This window comes from Pongo abelii, chromosome 6, assembly GCF_028885655.2.
Source record: "Pongo abelii isolate AG06213 chromosome 6, NHGRI_mPonAbe1-v2.0_pri, whole genome shotgun sequence".
NCBI classification, from domain to species: Eukaryota; Metazoa; Chordata; class Mammalia; order Primates; family Hominidae; genus Pongo; species Pongo abelii.
Genome location: NC_071991.2, coordinates 56039474 through 56057002, shown reverse-complemented (window position 1 = coordinate 56057002; position 17529 = coordinate 56039474). Strand labels below are relative to the sequence as shown.

Below are 17529 nucleotides of genomic sequence, written 5' to 3'. Positions count from 1 at the left end.
AAAGCAATGACATCCCGGCAGCAATGGGCCACTTAGTGCTTAGTACTTGCTTTTTAAATGCCATTCCCCAGGAAAAAGAAACAGCATTCTGTGAAGAACTGACTGATTCTAAGGCTAGGGCAGGGAAAGTACAAGAAGTACAAGATGCTTCTGGAACATAGATTTGTGTCAAAAAGCAAGGACATGCTTGGAGGCTAATGGGGACCTGTCAAAAGGGCATAGGAGCCAACTGAAGGGGTTCCCAGTGACCAAATTTAAAGCAATGTAAGCATCAAAAACAATAAAACAAACTTTAACAGATCAAATAGAAATAACAATCTGTGAATCCACAGTACTATTTTTAAAAGTAAGTAATAGGAGGAAAAGGGAAAAATCTTCCCTATGGTAGAATGCCAGGTGATACCCACAGAAAGATACATTAGAAAAATCACCATTTTATCACCCCCAGTGTAATAACTGATTCAGACAGAGATCATCAGTGGATGCTAAAACTACTGGGTGGCATTTTTTGAGGAAACAGTGTTTGAATGGTCTTGAATTATTAATTAATTACAAACATAAACAGGTGCCTTCACAATGGCAAGATCTGGCAGACACCACCTTGACGGAGTGATCCAGTTTAGCATCACCAACAGTGGACAAACTGACTTGATGTGCCTTCTGATGTGACACACCAGAAAGTACACACCATCTATGTAATGTTCTTGCTCAAATGTTTTGACATAACCTAAGCACTGAGGAAAAAATCAGACAAATTCAGAATACGGGACATTCTACAAAGCACCTAGCCTGGACTCTTCAAATCATCATCATGAATGATGAGGACAACAAACAAGGCAGGTGACTGAGCCTACCTAGTGCACCCATGGTAATATGTGAGCATGCATTGGGCCCTGGGATTTAAAAAATGTTATGAAAGGGCTGGGCGTGGTGGCTCATGCCTGTAATCTCAGCACTTTGGGAGGCCAAGGCGGGCAGATCATGAGGTCAGGAGTTCAAGACCAGCCTGGCCAACATGGTGAAACCCCATCTCTACTAAAAATACAAAAATTAGCCATACGTGGTGGCAGGCACCTGTAATCCCAGCTACTCAGGAGGGTGAGGCAGGAGAATTGCTTGAATCCGGGAGGCGCAGGTTGCAGTGAGCCGAGATCGCGCCACTGCACTCCAGCCCTGGGCAACAAGAGCAAAACTCCAACTAAAAAAAAAAAAAAAATTATGAAGGGCATTTTGATAATTGGGAGAATTTTGAATAAAGGCTGAATCAATATTGATATGTATGTGTGCATGTATATACATATGTAGATTTTAAACGAACTACACTCACAATATATGCCAGTTCTGGTGATGTTTGAAGCACATAAGGAAACGTGACTTCTACTTACCTCCCCAGTGACATAAAAGTCATTATTTTTATATTCAGGAAATATCTGGAAAAACTGAATTAGTGCACTGCAAAAAGAAGAACAAGAACAACACAAATTAATCAGAAAAATGATTCAAGATCTCTTCATGCTAGGGTATCAAATCTAACTCTTTGGCAATAGGTTTCACACCTGAAATAAGATACCACTCTGCTATGAGCTCCTGTAGGACATTTTATTTACACAACACCTGTGGGCTTACTTTGTGATAAGAAGAAGTTTGGACAAGTGGACATCAATACTCTGGGCATGTTTCCAAATCACTGATTTACCAGTTTGGATCATTTAACTGTTGAGGGCACCTTGAGCAAATAATACAGGTTTCACAAGTTACGTAGCAATTCTTGGAGGTAGTTCTGCAAACTTTATGATCCCATTAGCCCGGGTTTGTGGTGAAGTAAGGGAAATCTTAGTTGCTTACCAACCCCCACTGTGGGGGACTCTGAGCATTTCTGATGGAGCTCCAAGAATGTCACATTTTAATAACCAAAGAACAGAAAAACTGTAAGATGACTATAATTTAAAAGAAAAACAGCAAATGGCCACAGATATTGAAATAAATGTACAGTAGGCTCTGGGCTAAAAAAAAGAAAAACACATTTACTAAAGAATGCTAACAGCCGGCCAGGGCGGTGGCTCACGCCTATAATCCCAGCACTTTGGGAGGCTAAGGTGGGCAGATAACAAGGTCAGGAGTTCGAGACCAGCCTAGCCAACATAGTGAAACCCCATCTCTACTAAAAATACAAAAATTAGCCGGGCATGGTGGTGCACACCTACAGTCCCAGCTACTCAGGAGGCTGAGACAGGAGAATCACTTCAACCAGGGAGGCTGAGGTTGCAGTGAGCTGAGATTGCGCCATTGCACTCCAGCCTGGGCAACAGAGTAAGACTCTGTCTCAAAAAAAAAAAAAAAAAAAGAATGCCAATAGCCACTTCAGTGATGAAATAGATTTTAACAGACTCAAGGAGTGATTTCATAATAAGCAAGAAGACAGTGGATTTTTAAATGATTCTTTACTTGAACAAAATATTTCAAAAAAAAGGAAAACAAAAACTTGTGAAACTCAGTAGCTCTATGAGTGTTTTGACCCAGACTGCAATGCCTGCGAAGCTAGGGGAGGTTTTTGGCCCAGTTTCCTGCTGAGAGACTAAAAGCCATGAGCCATCCAGGGAAGATGAAAGGCAAGGAAGCTCTGAAAACCCAGGAGGATGGCGAAGTTCAAGGGTTACAGAGAGGCAAAATTGGGTCATTACAATCACCATGATCCTAGCTATATTTAATTTTCAAAGGCTGCATAAAAATTCACCATTAAACAGTACTGTAGAGTTTCGGTGTATTTCTGTATTCATTATTTATAGTGGCCTTTGTAGCAACTAAATCTGAGAAGCTGCATTTTATAGCTTCTATGTTTGTGCTGGCAATAAGCTGGCTTTAGAGTGCAGATAAAAATAGGCATTCATTCTCCACCCCTCCCTCTCCAACCTTCAGGCTAAAATCTACTTCCTTTTCTCTCTTCCTGCTTGTTGGAATGGCAATAGATAATTTAGCATAGTAAATCTCAATTAAGCCTTTGGCTTTAGCTTAAAGCTTATTTCCTTGTAGTATTTGCTGGAGAGTCATTAGAGTTGCTGGATTTAGCAAATGAAAACATAAGACATGGCTTAATTTTGAATTTCAGATAACAAATAATGGCTTAGTATAAGTATGTCCCAAATATTGCATGGAACATACTTACATTAAAATTTTATTTGTTGTTTATCTGAAATTCAAATTTAACTGGGTATTTTGTGTTTTATCTGACAATCTTGGTTGGAGATAATCTCCCAGGTTACTTCTATCTCGAAAATGGCAGGATTCTCCAGCTCAAGTTCCACTTGAGGAAGTTATCATCGAGTTTCAATTTCACAGTTTTTATTTCACAGCCAAAAAACTGGCTATTTTTTTTAAGCAAGCACTTGGTAGCATGGTAGCCCTTCCATTTCTTAAAAGAGAGTGAAGAATGAAAAAAGTAAATTTAGTAAATTAGATTTACATATGCTATTTGCTCATTTAACTGTATTTTAGTCAAGAACTCTTCTTATTACATGGTGAGTATTTTCTAGAAAATAGAATCTAGAATCAAGCCCACATGAAATTACAAATTTTAGAAGCAGAACTGCTAAACATATATATAATACATAAGTGGCCGGGCGCGGTGGCTCACACCTGTGGGAGGCCGAGGCGGGCAGATCACGAGATCAAGAGATTAAGACCATTCTGGCCAACATGGTGAAACCCCGTCTCTACTAAAAATACAAAAATTATCTGGGTGTGGTGGCGGGCGCCTGTAGTCCCAGCTACTCAGGAGGCTGAGGCAGGAGAATTGCTTGAACCTGGGAGGCAGAGGTGGCAGTGAGCCGAGATCACGCCACTGCACTCCAGCCTGGCGACATAGTGAGACTCCATCTCAATAATAATAATAATAATACATAAGCATGTGTGTTCACAAGTGTACACTCCATGCATTTATTCAGGTACAAGAGCTACATGGCACAAGAAGCATGCTTCTTCTTGGTGATTCCATTTGGCCACCTTGCTGGCATTGTGCCAAGGACTTGTCTCATAAACAGAATTTTAGTTAAGGACTCTCTGCTCGCAGAAAGGTACCTTAAAGGACCAAAAAGAGAAACAGATTGCAAGGAAGAATGACTAGGAGAAAATTATTCCTCAGATAAGTTTTTAAACAGAGATTGGGTGGATGCAGGGCAGAAAAGGTGAGTGGACATGATCATGCATTGTAGACCCAAAGACAGCACTGGAATCTGGTTGGTTCTAATGGAGTCAGAAGCATAATCGTAAACACAAGCAACATTCAGGATAATCGAGTTTCAGATAATCTAAGCAAAAGTTCCATACCAACAAAACCCAAGCAAAGTGTACCTACAGTCATGGGCAGTGGACTTGAGGTAAGAGGTGGGACTCAACTACAAAGGTAGGTCTTGGACACTGGATCAAATTGAGGACTAGCTAAGACAGGGCCTGGGCAGAAGCAGCTTTCCATAAGACATGCCTATCTGTGGGCCATGTCAGTTTACCATTGTGATGGCAACACCCAGGTGTTACCACCGCTTTCCATGGCAATGACCCAAAGACTCAAAAGCTACTATCCATTCCCTAGAAAATTCTGCATGAACCAACCCTTAATCTGCATGTAATTAAAAGTGGGTTTAACCAAACACCGCATGTTCTCACTCATAGATGGGAATTGAACAATGAGAACACATGGACACAGGAAGGGGAACATCACACTCTGGGGACTGTTGTGGGGTAGGAGGAGGGGGAGGGATAGCATTAGGAGATATACCTAATGCTAAATGACGAGTTAATGGGTGCAGCACACCAGCATGGCACATGTATACATATGTAACTAACCTGCACATGGTGCACATGTACCCTAAAACTTAAAGTATAATAATAATAAAAAAATAAAATAAAATAAAATAAAAATGGATTTAAATATGACTGCAAAATTGCCCTAAGCTGCTACTCGGACTAGGCAGTAGCCCTGCAGGAGTAGACACGGAGCTATAACACTGCCCCTTCAATAAAGCTGTTTTCTTCTACCTCCATCTCACCCTTGAATTCTTTTTTTTTTTTTTTTTTTAACTGAGATGAAGTTTCGCTCTTGTTGCCCAGGCTGGAGTGCAATGGTGTGATCTCAGCTCACCACAACCTCTGCCTCCCAGGTTTAAGCGATTCTCCTGCCTCAGCCTCCCAAGTAGCTGGGATTACAGGCAGGCACCACCAAGCCCAGCTAATTTTTCTATTTTTAGTAGAGATGGGGTTTCTCCATGTTGGTCAGGCTGGTCTGGAACTCCTGACCTCAGGTGATCTGCCTGCCTCGGCCTCCCAAAGTGCTGGGATTACAGGTGTGAGCCACCACACCTGGCCACCCTTGAATTCTTTCCTGGGCAAAGCCAAAACCCCTCACAGGCTAAGCCCCACTTTGGGGCTCATCTGCCTTGCACTGGACCAATACAAGCTCAGCAACAGGAATCCTGGCAGTGCTGCTCTGTTGGAGCCCTCGAGGGGAGCCTCTTCTGCATTCATTCTACATCTAGCAAGGCTGAGCCATGATCCTCTCCACCTGGCACAGGACACAGAGGTTTTCTCATTTAATATAGGAAGCCTGCTTCCTAGCTGCATTGCTATGAAGCTTTGTTTAGCAACACTACATATCATTTCCCATTGCAAACCAACATGCAGGAGAAAACTATAGTAGCACTTCCATTTGGCTGCTAAGAAAATAACTATAGGTCCACCACTAGACCGAGCACCAGGAGGGCTGGGGCTTTGAGGACTGCTTACTGCTGTCTCACCAGCACCAAGAACAGCAGCTGGCACATAATAGGCAATTGGTAACAATGGCAGAAGGAGAGTGGCACCAGCTAGTGTACTCCAAATCAAAGTTAATACATTTCATAATTTGTTTTAAACCAGAGAGGCATTGTGACTAAATAGCACATTCCAAATAAGAAAAGAGGGAGAGTATTTTCACATCTTGTTCGTGAAAAAGTTTTATTTCCAAACACAAAAGCAGGAAAACTGTGAATGGTAAATGTCTCCTTACAGCCATGCACTATTAATAGTCAAAAAGAATGAGATTTTCTGAAAAAAGAAAGTTGGTTTTCAAAGGGAGAAAATGAAAGCTCCACTTTTTAAACCTGTAGTAGCCCATTTGCAGGTTTCGAAGCGACCCTCTTATTCCAAACACCCATCTGGAGAGCTGGAGAGAAGAATGTGGTCACAAAGGGAAACGAATAGTGTAAACTATAAAGGAAACAGCTGAAATCAGTTTTCTGCACCACCTTTGATTAGCTATTTTCCAGTTCTAAGAGCCCGAAGCAAAAAGAACTACAACAGCTATAAACAATGGATGCTTTGAAATAGGTTCCCTTTACATGTCAGGAAAGAGGAGATGGACCACATGTCAGCAGTCGACATCCCCATATGGAGGGGCAACTGGAAGCTGTAACTGTCTTTGGGGGAGGGGAAGGACAGACAGAAACGGCTTGGCAGTGATGCTCTGTCTTAGAGGGGGCCGATGCATCTCTTCAATACAGAACCTCTGCCCTCAGGGTGTTTGCTAGTTAACCACTGAGCTTGTTTGGATTTAAACCAAAGAGGGATGGGAGGTGGGGGCGGGGAGTAGGTTTCTAATCTGAAGAAAGAGAGCACACAGTGCCAAGAGAGCCCTGGCCCTGGCTCTGAAGAAGCCTGTGAGGAGGACTGCCGTCCGTTACGTCTGTGGAGGGAAGGGGAGGAGGTGCTGGGGGGAACACCCCGCCAGCATCTTGGCAAATATGTCCCTAGGACCCCACTGTATGTGGAAGCAGAAGTGTGGGGTCCTTGGCATCCCCCTAGAAACTGAACAGAAGTGATCGAATCATGGAACATGTGAAAAACAAAACTGGAGAAGACAACAGCCATATTCTTTTCTGGGTGGGCAGAGGGAGAGATCTTTGGGAAAGGGGCTTGGAAGTAGTTCTTTCTTCTCTCCCCCCCGGCCACCTATCTGCCTCAGAGAGAAAGAAAAGTAAAACGGAAAGCTTTTGTCAGAGATCAGCAAACTCTGACTCCTATTAGATGCACTTTCGCTTTGGGGATTGGTAGTAATTAACAGAGTGCTTGGTGGAGGTGTGGGGTAGGGAGCTAGTTAACTCCTTCTGGCCACTAGGGTTCTTTTAGTAAATTATTATAATACATAAAGCGGTGCCCTAGTGACCAGAAAGAATCTAGGACTTGGTCTCTAGTAATAATTTGTAGACTGGAAAAATCTGACCAAATAAGAAAGGTCACTTGCTTTTTTAAAAATGCTAAAAATAGCAATGATTAATATGAGTGAAAAAAGAAAGGGAGAAATTATATGGACACTGTTTGGCCAGACTTACAACTTTACACTTTTCCTTTTTTTTTTTTTTCAAGGAAAAGAAAACTTTCATAAGAAGGGAGAATACTAGAGACTAACAAGCTAAGTTTTCAGCCTCGAAAAGTCATGAAATAAAAGCAAAAGGTAAAAAATTGCATCCAAAAGCCATAAAAAGAAGAGTCCTGAGAAACAAACAAATATCTGAAAAGATGTTGTCTCCCTGCAAATGCAAAGTTAAATACAAATTTGGAAAACAAGTAGAAACCTTTCAGATGTCTGGTTGAAAGGTTTAAAAAATAATCTTCAATTGAAAAATTCTGCTCTGTGTGTGGATGTGAAAATATCCTTAAATTATCTTCAGGAATTGGACTATAAGGCTCAGTCAATAATAATTCCAACACTAGAATAATTTTCCTATTGAGATAGAAAAATGTTTGGTCTTAGGGAGGCCAAGAGAAAGCAGGGGCATTTTACCTGTATAAGTCCTGTGCTACATCGTCCTCATTGACTGCATATCCGTGGGTATCATCAGTAAAACTGAAGCCTGTGCCCACCTGCAGGAGAAATAAACATGCAGGTATAAACACAGAGAAACACATGCCTTAGGGACCTGCAGAGAGGTCCCACACTGGAAGATGACCTTGTTCCAAAGGCCAAGCTCAGACTTCAGATTTTTGCCATTGCCCCACTATGCCTTTAGCCCTCCTCCCAGGAGGATGCTGGGTGCCACCTATTCTCACCACCCCCTAAAGCCCAAATAAAACAGCAACACAGAGCTTTGCCCTGGGGTCAGTGGCTGAGCTGTCCTGGTCCTCACTGGAGACCCTGCCAGATGTTGATTTAAGGAAGAAGGATTCATCTTTTCCATCCCCTGCTACAGTATCAAAAGATCCAAAGTTGTCTCCTCTCTGAAACCTGGAGAGTTGCATGGCTCTGTCCTGCCAAGAAGAAACTCTTGGTTGGCGCAGTGGCTCACTTCTGTAATCCCAGCACTTTGGGAGGCCGAGGCGGGCGGAACACCTGAGGTCAGGAGTTTGAGACCAGCCTGGCGAAACCCCGTTTCTACTAAAAATACGAAAATTAGCCGGGCATGATGGCGGGCGCCTGTAATCCCAGCTACTCAGGAGGCTGAGGCATAAGAATCACCTGAGCTCGGGAGGCAGAGATTACAGTGAGCTGAGATCATGCCACTGCATTCCAGCCTGGGTGACCAAGTGAGACTCCGTCTCCAAAAAAAAAAGAAAGAAAGAAACTCTTTAGGCTGGAGAAAAAGGTAGTTATACGTTGTCTTCCTCTTTTTCTTCTTCCTCCTCCTCCCCCTTCTTGTCTTTATTTGCAAGAAATATGGCCATTAAGCCATTTCATCTTCAGTAGGTAAGGAGTTTTAACATAATTAAGACTAATTTTAAACTAATATTTTCTTATACCTAGAAGTTCACAGACAACTGAACTGCAAATTCAAAAGAAAAAGCTACTATTTTTATGTCAACAATTTGCATAAGGAACGCACTCACTATCTAGTATAAAGATTTTTGTGTTTTTGTTTTTGTTTTCCAAACACCCAAGGATGTTTAATTCATCTTTTACTTAAATACACAGTTATGGATGAGGAAAATGGAAGGCTGACAAAACAAGGTGGGGGAACGAGCATGCTGACATTTTTTTCCCCTTTTATTTGTGTTCTTTTGGACCATCTGAAAAGTGAGAAAAGTTAAAGATTTTAGTTAAGAGGGCAAAGATACTCCAAATCTGTAGAAGCTGACCCTAAGTTTCTCTCCTATTTTGCACCTTAATAGAACCAATATCAGAAGACCTCCCCAAGGAGAGTATCACTTTTTGTCCAGAGATGAAGCATGTTGCTTGTCTTAACAAGTGAAGGAGGCCAGGAGCTCACACCTATAATCCCAGCACTTTGGGAGACTGAGGTGGGCGGATCACTTGAGGTCAGGAGTTCAAGACCAGCCTGGCCAACGTGGTGAAATCCCATCTCTACTAAAAATACTAAAGTTAGCCAGGCATGGTGGCACAAGCCTGTAATCCCAGCTACTCAGGAGGCTGAGGCAAGAGAATTGCTTCAACCAGGGAAGTGGAGGTTGCAGTGAGCTGAGATGGCGTAACTGCACTCCAGTCTGGGTAACAGAGGGAGATTCATCTCAAAAAAATAAAAATTAAAAAAAATAAGTGGAGACCCATTTTGACTTTTTATATCTACAACTCTATGTGAAAGATTAGATGATTGTGAAAGATTAGAAGTTCTGGCACTATATAATAACCTGTGATATACAGAACCCAAACTGTTAGTGAAAAGAAATGAATTCCTCCTCCTGGGTTATCTAATTCAGTGAACAGGACATCTCATAGGATTAAAAATAAGGAAATGGGCCAGGCGTGGTGGCTCACACCTGTAATCCTATCATTTTGGGAGGCCAAGGCAGGTGGATCACCTGAGGTCAGGAGTTTGAGACCAGACTGGCTAACATGCTGAACACCCCCACCCCACGCTCCCATCTCTACTAGAAATACAAAAAACAGCCAGGTGTGGTGGCATATGCCTGTAATCCCAGCTACTTGGGAGGCTGAGGCAGGAGAACCGGGTTGAACCAGGGAGGTGGGGATTGCAGTGAGCTGCCAGCCTGGGCGACAGAGTGAGACTCCATCTCAACAGAAAAAAAAAAAAAAATGAGGAAATGAGAGAAGGCAGCAAGGAAAATTGCCAAACTCCAATATGATTATACATGTTAACAGAAAAACTAAATCTCAAAATGGTTTTAATTTTACAGATTAAATTCTATTTTGAAAAGGAAAAACTAAATCTATTTTTTAAATGTACTTAATAAAAAGGAAAAAATAAAAGACAGGAGAGGCCAGCACTGACAGCTCACAGGGTCATCCCGGACTTACTGGATTGTCAATGTAAAGCATGGACAGCGTTGTGGTCCAGGGGAAGTCTCTGTCACGCACTGTGAAAACAAAGAAGAGGGGTGAGATAGAGTCATGGACAAGCATTCCACCGAGGCCTCATGGTGGTCAGAAGCCCAACACACCCCCCGGTCCTCGTGAGCTGCTGGTGTACCCTCTAACAGCGCTGAACACTCTCATGGTGGGGAACAGGCACCTGCACCTTTACCCTCTCCACTCCTCTCCTTCACTTTCCCCCAGCCCAGAGCGTTTCTACACCTGAGATAAAGCTTGGAAACAAAACCCAACAAAAGCTTGGAACAAAGCTGGTTCATGAAAAAACACCCACCAACCACCTCTGCAATAATATCCATATGTCCAATTAAATCAATCATCCTTAATGCTCCATCTCTTGAACAGAACTACTTCAACAAAACTGACACATAAGCCTTTATACTGAGTCACAAACTGGCTCACACTCCAAATTCTGACCCAGGGGAAGTAAACAGAATTAAAAAAAAAAAAAAATGAGATGAAGGTAAACTTAGTGACAGCCAGATGTTGCTCTTTCTTTATCCCTCCTCTGCCTCAGCCCCCACCTGGAATAGCGTCTTGCTTCCAAGTTATCAGATCATGAGTGCGACTGAACCACAAAGTGTTCAGTTCATGTGAGTAATTAAGAATATAATTCCACCCATTAGTCCACTGCAAAGAGCTGTCCCAAATAGTAATAAATACCAACTGTTTTGCAAACCCAGAATGCTTGAGTCAGCAGCAGACTGCAAGAAAGCGGATTAGAACTTTTCACCCAAATTTCAAGGGAGAAAGCAGCCCAGTCAGGACACTCACCCCGAGGCGCCTCCTTCTCGGATGGACATTGCCAGAAAGTTGTGTTTTGATAATCTGTAACGGTTAAGCTATTCATAGTGGTTCAGTGTTTACTCTAAATTAGTTTTGGAGCAGATACGAGGCTCAGATGAAAGATTCTATAGGAAATATAGGGCAAGGGATACTTACAGGTCATGTTACTTGTGACAACATAAGGCCCATGTTCCACAAAGAGTCCAAACATGGATGAAACTCCCGGCCCACCTTGTAGCCAGAGAACTACTGGGGCATCTTCTGGCTGTATCTAGAGGAAACAGTAAAACCAGTGACCACACAGAACACTCACTAAGGCTACAGAACACACACAAGCAAACTTACCCAAATCCCCTCTGTGTTACATGGCTATGACTAAATCCCACAAAATCTCCCCAGACCTCAGTAACCACTCTCCACTGTAAGCAAAGTACTGATTATCTTTGGTTCTTTGAATGAGGCTGTGCCTGGTATGCTGGTGTCTTCTTATCATGCAGTGAAGTCTTTTCCCACCAAGAGATCGAAAGCTCCTTAAATGTAGATGCTTGGCTTGTGCATGCTGCCAGACATCTAGCATACTGCCTAGGGCATGGTTATATATTTTTAGCTGTTTAAACTAAAATCTGGGACTCTTCCATTTAACACATATATTCCCAACAGAGGCACAACAAAGAATTCATTCTCAGTGACACTTTCCCTTCTGCACTGAGAGCCCAAACGCCTTTCTGATTTTACTCACTAAGAACATGTTCACAGCTGGGCGTGGTGGCTCACGCCTGTCATCCCAGCACTTTGGGAGGCCGAGGTGGGCGGATCACCTGAGGTCAGGAGTTCCAGACCAGCCTGGCCAACATGGTGAAACCCTGTCTCTACTAAAAACACAAAAAGTTAGCCGGGCGTGGTGGCACACGCCTGTAATCCGAGCTACTTGGGAGGCAGAGACAGGAGATTTGCTCAAACCCTGGAGACGGAGGTTGCAGTGAGCCAAGATTGCACCACTGCACTCCAGCCTGGGTGACAGAGCGAGACTCTGTCTCAAAAAAAAAAAAAAAAAAGAACGTGTCCATAGGCACCAGGACAACTTCACTCAACATGGTGGAAAAATGAGGAGGAGCAGACAGGCCCCAGGGGCCTTTAGCCAATGCAAATAACAACAACAAAACCCTGAACAAGGTACAGATTTATTTAGGAGATGTGGGAGACATAAACTAGAAAAGGGTATTGGCAGGGCGGTGACGTTGAAAATGAGCTACTAGCCGTAGTGTCAATACCATCACCTTCAATGACAGAGACTTTTTCAACTATTTCATTCAATGTGTATTTATTGAGCACCCATTATAGGCCAGGCATAGTGCCGGGAGCTAGGTACACAGAACATTGAGTGAAGAAGAAAACGCATGTCCTCTTGGAACTTAGAATTGCATGAGCAATATAGGCAGCAAGTAAGAAATAAAGACAAGGCCGGGCGCGGTGACTCATGCCTGTAATCCCAGCACTTTGGGAGGCCAAGGCGGGTGGATCACCTTAGTTCGGGAGTTCAAGACTAGCCTGACCAACATGGTAAAACCCCATCGCCACTAAAAATACAAAAAATTAGCTGGGCATGGTGGCGGGTGCCTGTAATCCCAGCTACTTGGGAGGCTGAGGCAGAAGAATCCCTTGAACCAGGGAGGCAGAGGTTGCAGTGAGCTGAGATAGCACCACTGTACTCAAGCCTGGGCAACAAGAGCGAAACTCTGTCTCAAATAAATAAATAAAGACAATGATTGGAGAGTGTGAAAAGGAAATATGGGTGATTTAAGAGTCATTGGAGGCTGAAAAGGAGAAGGTGATTAGCGAAGGCTTCAATGAGGTCCGAGCGCTGCCCTAAGCCCTGAAAGCTGAGAAGGATCCAGCCAGGAGCAGAGCCAGAGAGCAGAGCTGTGCATGAGGGAAATGACAAGGGAAACCCTCTCACCAGAACAGACCTAGAAAGGGAGGAAGGCACAGTCGCCAGGCGAATCCTCCAGAACCACCTGAAAAAAGCTCTACTTGGCTCCCCTGCTTGGCTTCTAGCAGGACCTAAGAGCGGGCCCTTGCATGATGGCATGGCTCATTGGATGGTTAGTCAGCAAGGATCCCCTGGCTTCAGCCCAGAATAAAATCCCGCCACCTCTGACTTGGCCTGGCTATACAGACAAATCAAGGTGTCGTTGGAAGGTCTGAGTGGATGCGTTCCATTGACCTGGATGGCGGGAGAAGGCTGAGGCAGAAGGCAGGACTGACTCAAGAGAAGGTGACGTGGGATGCCACTGCCAAGACCTGCAGGAAAAGCTGAGCAGAGTTCTAACCATGGCCACAGAGGGCATAGAGGAACTTTCCCAGTCACCAAGAGCCTGACAGAGTCCTTCAAGGCTTTGGAAAGGGGCCCAGGGGGACCTGCTACAAGATAGGTGCTGGTAAGAATGGCCATGAGCTGGGGCACACCCTTCCTATGAGGCGCCACCTCTCGGGCTCATTCTTGAGCATTAACAAATTAAGCAACATAATTAAAGCCCTTGGAACAATGTCTAATGTATGATAAAAGCACAATAAATATAAATGATTATTATGACTAACGAAACAGGTAGAAATGGTAGAAGCCCAGAGTCTGACTGGGGCCTCTGATGAGCAGGCCTGAAGCTCCAGGGGTCAGCGCAGTATTATATAACAAATAAGCGTGGAACTTCTTGCCCCAAACTGTTTGGATTCAAATCTAGGCTTTACTACCGGCCAGTGTGTAACTTTGGGCAAGTTGCCTAAGCAATCTGGATCTCAGTTTCCCCACCTATAAAAATGGGATCAATAGGCCAGGCACGGTGGCTCATGCCTGTAATCCCAGCACTTTGGGAGGCCGAGGCGGGCGGATCACCAGAGGTCAAGAGTTCGAGACCAGCCTGACCAACATGGAGAAACCCCGTCTCTACTACAAATACAAAAAGATTAGCTGGGCCTGGTGGCACACGTCTGTAATACCAGCTACTTGGGAGGCTAAGGCAGGAGAATCGCTCGAACCCGGGAAGCGGACATTGCGGTGAGCCAAGATTGCACCATTGCACTCCAGCCTGGGCAACAAGAGAGAAACTCCGTCTCAAAAAAATAATAATAATAATAAATAAAATAAAAACTAAAAAAAGATCAATAATAGTAGCTACACTGAATGCTTGCTGGGAGGATTAAATGAATTCCTTTTCATAAACCTTGGCTTTATAGTATGTGTTCTCCAAATATTAGCTATTGCTATAATAGATAATCACGAGGAATTTGTAGATGGCTTGAACACAATCTATCTGTAAATGACAGAATAGGAAAGTGGGCTGTGTGGGGTTTTTTTTCTCGCTCCTGTAGCCCACAACTTCTCTGATCAGTTTCACTAGTTATTCCCCCTGCCTCAAGCATTCAAGTATCTATGAACAAGTCAACAGAATGAGGGTTTTGTTTTATAAGTCAAAGCAGAGGCTGGGCATGGTGGCTCATGCCTATAATCCCAGCACTTTGGGAGGCTGAGGCAGGCAGATCACCTGAGGTCAGGAGTTCGAGACCAGCCTGGCCAATATGGTGAAACCGCACCTTTACTAAAAATACAAAAATTAGCTGGGCATGGTGGCAGGTGCCTATAATCCTAGCTACTAGAGAGGCTGAGGCAGGAGAATCACCTGAACCTGGGCGGCAGAGGTTGTAGTGAGCCGAGATCATACCACTATACTTCAGCCTGGGCAACAGAACAAGATTCTGTCTCAAATAATAATAAGTCAAAGCAGAAAAAATGAAAATCAATGACAGCCTTTTTAAGCTGCTGCTTGGAAGCAGAGTGAGCCCTGGAATTGGGAGCCAGACAGGCTGCGGTTCCAGTTGGCCACATAACAGCTGTGCCATCCTGGCCCTCAGTTTCCTCATCTGTCCAATGACCATAATGCCTGCCTCACAGTATTGCTTGAAGGCTCTGAGGAGCAACTGTACATGAAATGATGTTGTAAACTCTAATGTGCTGAATAAAAATAACCAACTCTGCCCCAACCTGCCTGTGGAGCTAATTGTGTTTTCTTTAAATAAGTGATTTTTATCTCCTCTCAGATCCACTCACCAGTACTGCCTTCCACTTGTATTCACTCAGCAGTAGGAGCAAATTACACATATGAGAGGTGGAAAAACAATGGGATCTGGGTGGAAGGTAGTCCCTGCTCTTCCCAGCCTCCCAGGGAATGTGAGATGCTGTGAGTCCAACTGATTCCAGTGGATATCCAGCCCCACTTCCTTCCTAAACTACATGTGAACTCCTAGAAGCTGCAATGTGCTCATTAAAATATTTTGGAGAGCTTTTCTCTTTTGGAGAGTAGTATTTTTATACTACTGCCTAGGCCCAAATCCCAGAGATTCCAATTCCATCGCTCTGTGGGGAGGAGGCCTCATCAGTCTTTCTCAAAAGCTCCCAGGTGGTTCTAATGTGTAGGCGGGGCTGAGGGTCTGAAGGTGGATGGAGAGTTTGCCCTCTAAATATCTCACGCCTCTGGTCTCCAGCCTGTCCTCCCCCATCCTCCACCCTATCCTCCCTTGGCCTTCCATGTCCCTTCCTGTGACCTGGCACAATGAACCGGACCTCTGGACTCAGAAAAATAGCCTGACCCTGAGAGCCCACACTATAAAGTCAAGTCAAACACCTCAATGCCAAACATCTTTATTATGCAACTCTGAAGCACAGGACACTGCGTTCTTGGAATGCTTAAATAACAAGATCTGTGTACACACCTCCAGCCTCAGCTGACCTTGCTCCTGATTTACTTTCCTGGAGGAGGTGAATGAGGCTCAACAATCCTGGAAGAAGCCTGTTTTTAAAGAAAAGCCCACACATACATCTTTCTACTTAGATGGGCCAACCAACCTGTGAACTAATGTCACCCTTATCTGTAATAAAATGTAAAAGTCAGATCTGGAAAATAAAGGTGTATGTGTTCAATGCCGAAAGCCCAAGAATCAGTTGTGTCACAGCATGCAGACTTTTGTAATGTAATATGGCATCAAATGTCATGATACGCAGTATTAATTATGTGCATAGTAATGGCATGAGGTTATTACGTGACAGTCCTTAGGGTGATATATTCAGCTGTCAATTGTGAGAATGCAGCCTTTCGCCTACTCTCAACTTTGGAAAGAATAAAAGACTTCCTGAACAAAACCACATTGCAATACTTAAGACCGAATGAAGAAATGACCACTTTAATTCATCTACAGCATTACAAAATTCAGGAATTTAAAAACATTTATCATATTGAAGTTATAATTCAAGAGTGTATGAAGCAAAACAATTAATGCATTTATTTTTTTCAAAAGCTTTAAAATGTGGCTGGGCGCGGTGGCTCATGCCTGTAATCCCAGCACTTTGGGAGGCCGAGGCGGGTGATCACAAGGTCAGGAGATCGAAACCATCCGTGCTAACATGGTGAAACCCTGTCTCTACTAAAAATACAAAAAATTAGCTGAGCATGGTGGCGAGCACCTGTAGTCCCAGTTACTCGGGAGGCTGAGGCAGAAGAATGGCGTGAACCCAGGAGGTGGAGCTTGCAGTGAGCCGAAATCATGCCACTGCCCTCCAGCCTGGGCGACAGAGCGAGACTCCGTCTCAAAACAAAACAAAACAAAACAAACAAACAAAAAAGCTTTAAAATTTTTCTTAAAACTTTTTCTATTATAAAAATGGTACTTATTCTTAACTAAAGGTTTTTTTTTTTTAAAACGAAGGTATTTTTAAAAGCCCCTCTTCCCCAACAAATTCTACTTCCTAGAGATGATCATGGAGATACTTATGTTTACCCTTCCAGATTTTTCTTTATGGTCCTCCTCTGCACATACACATACACATATAGACACATCCTGTAGTTATTATATATGCAATATACATACACATGATTTTTTCCAAAAATAGAATCAGGCTATACTCTATATATGCTGTATTCACTTAACAATATGTTGTGAAGATCTCTTTATATCAATACATACCATTATTTTGCTGAACAGTATGCACGCTATGAATTTACCACAATGTATTAATTCATTCAACATACAACGCCAACTACTCACAGGGATTGTCTAAGGCTGTGGATGCAGACCAACTCCTACCCATGAGCAGGCAGAATACTTTATAGTTACGAGCATGGATTCTGGAGCCAGAATGCCAAGGTTTGAATTCCAGCTATGCTATTTTATAGCTCTATGACCTTGGGCAAGTTACTTAACTCCTCTGTGTTTCAGCATCCTCTGATTGAAAATATGGATACTATTAATGTCTATCTCCTAAGGTTTTCAGCAGTTTTAGAGTTGATATATGCACAGCACTGAGAACAGTGCCTGGCACATCTATTTAAGTGTCAGCTCTGATGATTTTTCTGATGGTGTGGGAAGACAATAAACAAGTAACTAAA

The 17529-nt window shown here is 43.3% G+C and overlaps 1 protein-coding gene across 3 annotated transcripts in view; it reads right to left on the bottom strand.

Moving 5' to 3' along the window:
• Positions 1-17529, bottom strand: part of CPVL (carboxypeptidase vitellogenic like) — a 156684-nt gene that overhangs the window by 95270 nt on the left and 43885 nt on the right. For all 3 annotated transcript variants that reach the window (XM_054558809.2, NM_001131184.1, XM_054558808.2), the window contains 4 exon segments: positions 11252-11366; positions 10238-10296; positions 7811-7890; positions 1386-1452 (listed from right to left, as the gene is read on the bottom strand). In XM_054558809.2, coding sequence (XP_054414784.1) covers positions 1386-1452; positions 7811-7890; positions 10238-10296; positions 11252-11366 — 321 coding nt within the window.